Source organism: Vigna unguiculata, chromosome 1 (genome assembly GCF_037176805.1).
Source record: "Vigna unguiculata cultivar grain cowpea cultivar isolate G323 ecotype 2 chromosome 1, ASM3717680v1, whole genome shotgun sequence".
In the NCBI taxonomy this organism is placed as follows: domain Eukaryota; kingdom Viridiplantae; phylum Streptophyta; class Magnoliopsida; order Fabales; family Fabaceae; genus Vigna; species Vigna unguiculata.
Genome location: NC_140792.1, coordinates 28809147 through 28820583, shown reverse-complemented (window position 1 = coordinate 28820583; position 11437 = coordinate 28809147). Strand labels below are relative to the sequence as shown.

General features: G+C 31.4%; 1 protein-coding gene across 1 annotated transcript; it reads left to right on the top strand.

The window, feature by feature from the left end:
* The first annotated feature begins 9579 nt into the window (after positions 1 to 9579).
* LOC146888841 (uncharacterized) lies at positions 9580 to 10869 on the top strand. The gene is made up of 2 exons (XM_085666477.1): positions 9580 to 10060; positions 10826 to 10869. Exons 1-2 carry the CDS (start codon positions 9580 to 9582, stop codon positions 10867 to 10869), a joined length of 525 nt encoding a protein of 174 aa, XP_085522603.1.
* The last annotated feature ends 568 nt before the right edge of the window (positions 10870 to 11437 follow it).

The window sequence follows — 11437 nt, the reverse complement described above, 5'->3', positions numbered from 1 at the left end:
ATGACAGTTGTTAGTTGTTAAGGCGGGGTTCTGTTTCGATTTCTTTTTCCCTCTCTTGTGGTTTAGGAAATGGAAAATATAAAAAGGTTAAATACTTTTCGTGAAATATAAAAAGGTGTGACATTTTAAGTTAATTGTGTAATTGATTTACGATTTTATTACTGGGTCAACTGATTCTGTTTATTTAAGATTTATGTATTAATTTTCTTTTAATAACTGGTAACATTATTATTATTTTTATTTTATATATTAAAATAATAAAGTTATAAAAATATTATGTAATGAAATATAATGAAAATTAGGTTATATTATTATAAATGTTGTTATTAAAGTAATGAAGTAGTAAATTAAGTAATGCAATAATATTTTTAGTATTAAATATAATATATAGAATTGATACCACGACATAGTACAATTAATTGATATTACGAAATAATTATAATAATTTGTGACCCACATTTTTTTATTTTTTTTAATTTCAAATATTTTTAGAATAGTAATATTATTGTTATTATATTTATTTAACTATTAAAAATACTAATAATAATATTAATATAAATTGTAAATTATAAAATTTGTAAAAGATTAAAAATCTATTTAGCAAATATTTAGTATAATAACATTTTTATAGTTAAAAAAACATTTGTAATAATAACATCACCATGAATAGTAATAATAATAATGTTTTCAGTAATGACAACTAATGATAATAGTAATGATAATAATAATAATAATGTTTGCTATAAATATTAATGTCAATGCTAATAATAAGGCTAATGTTAACGATAATAGTCTATAATTATATAAAGATATACATCAACAACAATAACAAAAAATAAAAGGGACAATCGATTGAAATATAATCTCATAATAAATTAAATTAAGATGTATGTCTAACTATCTAACTATAATAATAATAATAATAATAATACCATTATAATAATATTTCGTAATGATAAAAATAATAATAATACAACAACTACATATATAAAGGATACAAAATTTTTGCGTCCTTTTCTGCTTTTAGAATTTTATCCTCTTAATTATTATATTTTAAATTTAAATAATTATTCATAATAAAAAAAAATATTTTTCAGTTTTATTATTTTACTAATTTTAGTAACTATTTTTTTTAATTGAAATAATTATTCAAATGTAAAGATAAATGAACAAATAACAAATAACAAATAAAAAATACAAGTAATTGAGATATGATCATGTAGTAAATAGATGTAAAATATGTGTTTAACTATAATAATAATAATAATAATAATAATAATAATAATAATAATAACACTAAAATAATATCGTGTAGTGATAAAAAAAATAATACAACTACATATATATATATATATATATATATATATATATATATATAAAGAGATAAACATTTTTTGTATCAATTTTATTTTTGTCAATCTTATTCTCTTAATTATTATATTTTAAATTTAAATAAACATTTATAAAAAAAATTCCAGTTTTATTATTTTACTAATTTTAGTAACTAATTTTTTTTGAATTAAAATAATTATTCAAATTTAAAGATAAATAAGCAACAAAACAAATAAAAATGACAAGTAATTTAAACATGATTCAGAGTAAGTAAACATAAAATGTGTATCTAACTATAATAATAATAATAATAACTATTATCCTTAATAATAATAATAATAGAATTAATTATAGTTAATAATAATGATAGTGATACTTATAGTTGGTATTAATAACGATCATAACAATTGTAGTTTATAATAATAATTATAGTTAATAATAATAGTAATAATTATAATTATAGGTAGAGCTGATAATAATAATAGTTATAGTTATAATTGATAATAATAATAATAATAATAATAATATAAAAGTAAAATATAAATATCATGAAAATTGGGTTATATTGTTGTAAATGTTATTATTAAAGTAATAAAGTTGTAAATTCAATTTTAAATATAATAAATAAAATTGATTTCACAATATGGTGCAATTAATTGATTTTACAAAATAAGTATAATAATCTATAACCCGTGCGTTTATGCACGATTTGTTTTATTTCAAATCTTTAGAATAATAATAGGGTGAAGTATGTGTTTAGTCTCTGAACCTTGACCTAAAATTGAAATTCGTCTTGTCCAAAACTTCGATACATCTTAGGTCCTAAACTTTAAAAATGAAAGAATACAATCATTTTAACCCAATACTAACATGAGACACATTCGACACGTAAAAAAAGTTAACATAATTGGGTTAAAAGAAATATATTCATTCATTTTTAAAGTTTAGGAACCAAAATATATCAAAGTTTTGGATATGGACGAATTCCAATTTTTAGTCAAAGTTCAATAACTAAAAACATACTTAACCAATAATAGTATAATAATAATTATATTTATTTAACCATTAAAAATATTATTAATAATGATAATATAAATTGTAAATTGTAAAATTTTGATAAGATTAAAAATCTGTTTAGCCAAAGTATTTAGTATAATAACGTTTTTTATAATTAAAAAAAAAACACTTATACTAATAACACCACTATGAATAGAAATAATAATAACAAAAATAATGATACCAATAATAAGAAACTAATGATAATAATAATAATAATAATAATGTTTATGCTATAAATATTAATGTCAATACTAATATTAAAGCTAATGTTAATGATAATAATAATCTATAATTATATATAAAGATATACATCAACAACAAAACAAATAAAAAATGACAAGTAATTAAAATATGATCATGTAGTAAATAAAATTAAGATGTGTGTCTAACTATAATAAAAATAATACCAGTATAATAATATCTCGTAGTGATAATAATAATAATAATAATAATAATAATAAAAAAAAAAAAATAATACAACAACAAAAACTAAATATTTAAAGAGATACATTTTGTTGTGTACCTTTTTTGTTTTTACAATTTTATCATCTTAATCATTATTTGTTAAATTTAAATAATTATTCATAATAAAAAATTATTTGTCAGTTTTATCATTTTACTAACTATTTTTTAATTCAAATAATTACACAAATACATAAATAAAATGAACATCAAAATAAATAAAAAGTCCAAATAATTGAGCTATAGTAAATAAAAGTAAAATGTATGTCTAACTATAATAATGATGATAATAATGATACCACTATAAAAAATATCACGTAGTAATAATAATAATAATAGAGAGATAAATATTTGTTGTGTCTTTTTTTGTTTTTCCAATTTTATCCTCTTAATTGTTATATTTTAAACTTAAATGATTAATTATAATAAAAGAATTATTTTTCAGTTTTCTTATTTTTTTAATTTAGTAAATATTTTTTGAATTGAAATAATTATTCAAATGTAAAGATAAATGAACAACAAAACAAATAAAAAAGACAAATAATTGAAACATATTTTCTACACAATAAGTAAAAGTAAGATGTGTATCTAACAATAATAATACAAACAATAATAATAATAATAACTATTATAATAATTATAGTTCTTATTAATAATAATAAAAATAAAAAAATAATATTAATACAATAATAATAATAGTAATATAATTATACATCATTAATTATAACAGATAATAATAACGATAATAATAATTATAGTTAATAATAATAATTATAATTATAATTAAATTTGATAATAATAATAATAATAATAATAATAATATTATTAATATTAATAATTGTTATTATTATAGTTATAATTGATAATAATAACAATAATAGAATAAAAATAAAATAATTATAATATATAATAACTAGCGAACACACAACCGCAATTTTGCATTTTTTAATTTTTATACAAAATTGAGTTAAGATTAATAAATAATATATAACTAATTTTTAAAATAATTGTTAGATGTTAGTTAGAAAAGTAAAATATATATACAAAAGAGGTTTTTAAAACAATTGTTAAAGATAGAAGATGTTTTTAAAATAACGGTTAAGAAAAGATCGTCAGAATAACGGTCAACTATTTATAAAATAATAATTAAGAGTAAAAGTGGAAATATGAAATGTGGACATAAAAGAGAGTATCTCTTCAGATATTGTTAATGATAATAATCTATAACAATATATGAAGAGGATTCCTCTTTTGTGTCCATATTTAAAAATACCAATTTTACCCTTTAAAATATAATTATTTATTAAATTTTTGAAAATTGACTGTTACTTTTACAAAACGTTTCTTATAAAATCGTGTATCTCTACTATTCTCTTTTTTCCATTTATCAACAATTATTCTCTCATCTTTACTCTCTCGTATTTTCTGATATATTTCACTTTATTTTTAATAAATATAATTTTATTTTATATATTAACTTAATAACATTACATTACATTAATATCAGGTATATTTAAAAAATGCCTACACAAGCGTTGTCACTCCTGTGTGTATGCTGGTAATAATAACAATTATCTATAACAATATATAAAGATGATTTCCCTCTTTTGTGTCCACATTTCAAAATACCACAAACGTCGTTTGTCCAGACTTAACGGAAAGGGCAAAAGTGAGACTTTTAAACTTAAAAGGGGACCATTTTGAGATTTCCAAAAATACAGATACCAATTTGAGATTTGGAGTCCAAAATGGGGACCAAAAGCATAATTAAACTTATTTTTTAGTATAGACAAAAATAATTAAATTATAAAAACTCAATTAAAAATACTAAAATTTATGAGGATCTTGAAATTGAATTAAGCCTAAATTATATTAACAATGACAATATTTTCCTCAAACTCAAATAAGAGTAAAACTAAATTTGAATTAAACCTAAATTATATTAGCGATGACAATATTTTCCTAAGAGTAAAACTAAATTTGAATTAGGTTATATAAATATAAATATAAAATTAGAACATATCAATATATAGCATAGTATTATAATTTAAAATATTAGCATTTGCGAAATCTATTACAAATTTAAATAATAAACAAATTTAAACATAAATTTAACATATGTACGTGTAATAAATTATTGTCTTTTATAGTATCTGTTTTCTAAAATGGTAAAGTGTGTGTTGGGATGTCTTCTTCCATTAAGTGAAGATGTCTTTTTCCATATACTAGTGTGGTATTTATGAAAACACTCATACTTAAGTAAAAGGTATAAGTGTGATATTTATGAAAACATTCACTTTCCTTACATGAGCCTTTATCTTGTTTGATATGATCTTCGTACCTGATTAACATGTAATAACCTAATTACTTGTCAAATTTAACATAGCGTTCACAAGCCGATATCTCCTCATGTTCCTATTTATCAAATCTCTCAAACTAATAACTTCTTAGGTATTGTCTTCTCCAGTCCGAAACAGGGATTGTGTTTGTAGAAGACACCCTAACGTTTAAGTTAGTTAAGTGCGTCACATGACAATAAATATTGTAATAATGAATGTAATTAATTACCTCGTGTATTGTGATAATTATACCACGATTATGAGCTCTTACCTGGATGGGCATAAGTGGGTCCATGTGACCTTAATTAACATCTAAGTAGTCTTTTAATGATGTTTTAGATATTTTGTTTAATTAATTACCTTTAACCATTGGTAATGATATGGTCGTCTTCGTCAGTATCATATCATCCATGTCATCATACATGTAGGCCCAGTACATCTCGGACCAAATGGCCGAGGTGTAGTTAAACACATGTAGTACATAAGCCCCATAGGGTGTTGCTCCCTATCATGTTCTTTTACTAAATTCACACTAATGGCATCCTCTGTTGCAATGATATACACTAACAATGGCTTTGAAGTATTCAGTTTCGCAACACCAGTGGGGAGGTTAACCCAACTTTAATATCTTATAACCTAGTTTGACAATCCTCATCCCACGCAAACTTTGTCGACTTTAACAACTTTACCATTGGCTTCATCTTTTTGGCTAATCTTAGCACGAAGCGAGATATCGTCGTTAGTCTTCCTACCAGCCTTTAAACCTCTTTGATGCTCTTAGGGCTCCTCATATCAATGATAGCCCTACATTTCTCGAGATTCACCTCTATGTTGCGATGGGTAAGCAAAAAGCCCAAGAACTTTCCTCTATCAACCCCAAACACACATTTCTTCTAATTAAGGCATATGTTATAGGCTTTTAAAGTCATGAAGACGTTAGATAAATCCTTTGCATGTTGGAGAGGGGTATGTGACTTCATTCCCATGTTGTCCACATATACTACGGTGCTTTTGTCGATTAAATGTTTGAAAACTCTGTCCCTAAGCCATAGGTTGCTCCAACATTCTTAAGGCCGAGAGGCATGACCTCGTAGTAATAGTTGGCTTCTTTGGTGATGAAAGCAGTCTTCAACTTATTTGTCTCAACCATGTATTTGATTGTATCCCAAATACGCATCTAAAAACTTAGCATACTATGATCGGTAACTCCGTCTACTAGCTGGTCTATGCTGGGTAATGGATAGAGGTTTTTTGGGCAAGCATTGTTAAGATCCGTGTAGTTTACGTACATCATCCACTTTCCACTAGCCTTCTTCACCATCACGACATTGGCTAACCATGTTGTATACCATGTTTCCTTAATGAAGCCAACTTGCAACAACTTTTTGGCCTCGGTCTTAACAATCAGCCCTTTTTCCTTCCCAACTTCCTCTTCTTCTACGATATTGGCCTAACCTTTTTAAAGAGGGATACTGAGGCTGGGAGGGTTTTTGCGATGACATCTACTGAGGCTACTGAGTCAGATAACCTGATACTACAACCTTGTTTACTTATGGGGCATGATGTATTAGTTTTATTTGATTCTGGCGCAACCCATTCTTTTATCTCTAATGCTTGTGTGGGGCGATTGAGTTTGGTGCCACGTGACTTGGGGTGTGAGTTGCTTGTCTCAACTCCTTCCTCGGGCTAGGTAGCTACCAGTTCAGTCTGTGTTGGGTGTTCAATGGTGGTGGCAGGTCACAGATACAAGGTGAACTTGGTGTGCTTGCCCTTGGAGGGACTGGATGTGATATTGGGGATGGACTGGTTGTCTAACAATCACATCATAATTGATTGTGGACGGCGCAGTTTGGTATTCTCAGAGCATGAAGGGTTGGAACTAATATCAACTCGGGAAGCTGTGAAAGAACTGCAAGGAGGGGCCACGTGTTTTATGGTGGTGGCCAAGCCAGAGAAGAAAAGTGCGACAGAGACCATCCAATCCATACCTGTAGCTAGCGAGTATGCAAATGTGTTTCCAAATGAAGTGTCAGGGTTGCCGTCGAGTCGAGACATTGACTTCACCATTAATCTCATTCCTGGTGCCGGTCCAGTGTCCATGGCTCCATACAGAATGGCACCGGCCGAGCTTGCAGAACTAAAGAAACAAATTGAAGAACTATTAGAGAAGTAGTTTATTCGGTCGAGCGCGTCACCATGGGGAGCTCCAGTTTTTTTAGTGAAGAAGAAGGATGGTAGCTCGTGACTATGTGTGGATTATAGGCAGCTGAATAAGCTGACTATTAAAAACAAATATCCGCTGCCAAGGATCGACGACTTACTAGACCAGTTGAAGGGAGCTGGGGTGTTCTCAAAAATCGACTTGAGGTCGGGATACCACCAGATTCTAGTGCGGCTGGAAGATGTGCAAAAGACAACATTCATATCACGATACGACCACTATGAATATGTGGTTATGCCATTCAGAGTGACAAATGCACCGTCCGTATTCATGGATTACATGAATAGAATCTTTCGACCTTGGTTAGATAAGTTTGTCGTTGTCTTCATAGACGACATTCTTATTTACTCAAAGACGAGAGAAGAGCAAGCAAATCACCTGAGGGTTGTATTAAAGATACTCAGAGACCACCATGGGAAGCTGTCCAAGTGTGAATTTTGGCTAGAGGAGGTACAGTTTCTTGGACATGTCATCTCATCTAAGGGTATTGTAGTAGACCCGACTAAGATTGAGACAATGCTTAACTGGGAAAGGCCTAAGACAGTGACGGAGGTGCGAAGTTTCTTGGGCTTAGCAAGTTACTACAGGAGGTTTGTGGAGGGGTTCTCAAAGAAGGTGAACCCATTGACATGGCTGACAAGAAAAGATCAGCCTTTCTCTTGGATCGAGCAGTGTGAAGAGTGCTTTGAGGAAATGAAGAAGTGTTTGACTACCGCTCTAGTGTTAGTGATTCCAGATACCGAGAAGGTGTTTGAGGTGTACTGTGACGCATCATATCAAGGTCAGGGGTGTGTATTGATGCAAGAAAAGATGGTAGTGGCATATGCTTCTCGTTAACTGAAGGTGCATGAGAAGAATTACCCGACTCATGACTTGGAGCTAGCCGCCATAGTGTTTGCTCTTAAGTCTTGGAGGCATTATCTATACAGCTTTCAATTTTGAGTATTCAGCGACCACAAAAGTTTGAAGTACTTGTTTGACCAGAATGAGCTGAATATGAGGCAACGCAGGTGGATGGAGTATTTGAAAGACTACGACTTTGAATTGCTCTACCATCCGGGCAAGGCAAATGTTGTAGCCGATGCTCTGAGTCGGAAGAAGATACATGTATCTTGTATGATGATAAAAGAGTTAGAGTTGATTGAGAAACTTCGAGATATGAACCTGGGGATGCAGTTTGGGTCAGACTCGATACAATGTAGCTTGCTAAGAGTTACTAATGAATTTTTGAATGAAATTCGTGTGGCTCAGGGACATGACTTGGAATTGCAACAGTTTTTGGGGTGGTTAGGTACTGAAAAAGGGAAGGATTATCAGATGGGAGAGGACGACATTCTACGATTTAAAGGTAGAGTGTGTGTACCAGGAGGGCCTCATTTCATGAGGCAGATACTGAAGAAGAGTCACCAAAGCCGTCTTAGAATACATTCAGGTATGACTAAGATGTATAAGGATTTGAAGGAGTCCTTTTGGTGGAATGGTATGAAGGCAGACGTAGCAGACTTTGTTGCTCAGTGTTTGGTATGTCAAAAGGCCAAAATTGAACATCAAAGGTTGGGAGGTACCCTGCAACCACTGGACGTGCCTCAGTGGAAGTGAGACAATATCTCTATGGATTTTGTGACACATCTTCCGCGGTAGACTAAGGGCCATGATTCAGTTTGAGTGATAGTAGACAGACTGACAAAATATGCACATTTCCTGCCTATGAATCAACAATGGTCGATGGACAAGTTAGCAGAGTTGTATGTGCGAGAGGTGGTAAGATTGCATGGGGTACCCGAAAGCATAGTATCAGATCGGGACCGTAGATTCACCTCACGGTTTTGGCAATCATTGCAGGCGGCCTTGGGTACACAATTGAGGATGAGTTCAGCGTATCATCCTCAGACTGATGGGCAGTCTGAGTGGACCATCCAATCTTTAGAAGACTTATTGAGATCTTGTGTGTTGGATCACATGGGAAAATGGAATGATGTGCTACCTTTGGTGGAGTTCACCTACAATAATAATTACCATTCCAGTATTGGTATGGTGCCCTATGAAGCATTGTATGGAAGGAGGTGTAGAACCCCATTGTGCTGGTATCAGGATGGTGAAGCCTTTGTGCTTGGTCCTGAATTTCTGCAATAGACGACCAGTAAGGTCAAGTTGATCCAAGACCGGATGAAAGCAACTCAGAGTAGGCAAAAGTCTTATGCAGATAAGAGGAGACAACCACTTGAGTTTGATGAAGGAGACCATGTATTCCTCCGGGTGACGCCAACTACAGGTATCATAAGGGTTCTTAAATCAAGGAAGTTGACTCCGAGATTTATAGGACCTTATCAGATTACACGGAGAATAGGAGCAGCGGCGTATGAAATTGCTTTACCACCTCACCTATCTAACTTGCATAATGTGTTCCACGTCTCACAGTTGAGGAAATACATTGCAAGTCCAGATCATGTTTTGGAGTCAGATGAGGTGCAAGTACGCGAGGATCTAACTATGCCAGTTGGACCGGTGCTAATATTGGATACTCAGGTCAAGCAACTGAGAGGTAAGAAGTTGAAGACGGTGAAGGTTCTCTGGGACGAGGCAACCCAAGAGATGACTTGGGAGATGGAAGACCTCATAAGGAAGTCTTATCTTCCCCTCTTTACTAGTAAGTCCTATTTTCGAGGATGAAAACTTTTAAAGGTGGGGGAATTGTAAGACTCGTGAAAATTAAATTAATGAAATAATTAATTAATTAATAAATGCGGGTAGAAAGCGTCTTTATAGCATTAATTATTGTTTAATGTGATGTGGATAAGTACTAGCACAAATGGTTGAGAGTACTTGGTTTGTGTGAGAGAACTTGGGTTCGAGTCCTATGTATGCCAATTATGTGTTGTTGTTTTATTATTGATTTTAAGGATATGTATGAGTATGTGATTGGTATTGTAAACTTATGTTGATTTGGGTATATCACTAAATGTGAATTGGCATAGTGGTTGTGCTGTAGCATTATGAGTGGAAGGTCATGGGTTCAAACCTTGTTAGGCATAAAGAAGGCTTTATTTTTGCTAATTCTAGATTAGAGTGGAGTTGAAAGGGCAAAGGTAAGAGGAGTAAAAAACCTTAGTTAACATTAAATAAGAAATTAAAAATATAATTAAGGCCATTTTTCGTTTTACCCTTAATTAAGACACCTATAAAAGGTCATTTTAAGGGAAAAGAAGGGTTTTAGTAGTGCTGATAATTGGGTTTTGAGAGGAGCACGAATTTGAGAGTGTGAGTGGAGTTGTGAGTGTGCAAGGGCTGGACCAAGAGGGAGAGTGCGGATCAAGGATTTCTGTCTTCTCAAGTTTGAGCACTAATTCCAGGTTAGGGGTGCTGAAACTATGTGTATTCCACTATTGATTGTGTTTATGCATTTTGTTCTCAGATTTGAATCTATGTGGTTTGGTTTTGGTGTGGTATGCGCTGTAATTTGAGAATTTGTGAATGGAATGGGGGAACAAAGCCTTTTTGGGTGTTTATAATAATTGGATGAGGGTTTGGGTACCATTCTTGTGATGTTTTGTCAAATTGTGCGATTTGGGAAGTCCAATGATGTTTACACTGTGTTTCATGGTTTAATTGATGAAATGGACTAAATGAAATCGAGTACATTGTGAATTGGTATGATTTTGGTATTAGTTTGGTGCATTGTGTGCGGGAACAGACTCGAAACCCTGCAAGTCTCGCCCAAGTGGGTCCATCTCGCCTAAGCGAGAATTGCAGAGTCTCACGTTGAGTTCGGATTCGTGATTCTCGCCTAGGCGATCAGGGAGAGGTTTGAGCGACGTGGTCTCTCGCTCAGGCGAGAGGCACTCGCCTAAGCGAGGTCGCGAGGAGACCTTGAGAGTTTGAGCGCGATATCTCGCCCAGGCGAGAGGTTTTGGAGTTTTGAGCGACTAACACTCTCGCTTAGGCGAGAGTCGCTCGCCTAAGCGAGTCCGCGAAGTGCTTTCTTGTGTGTGTGGTGAATACTCGTCTAGGCGAGGTTTGGGTGTGG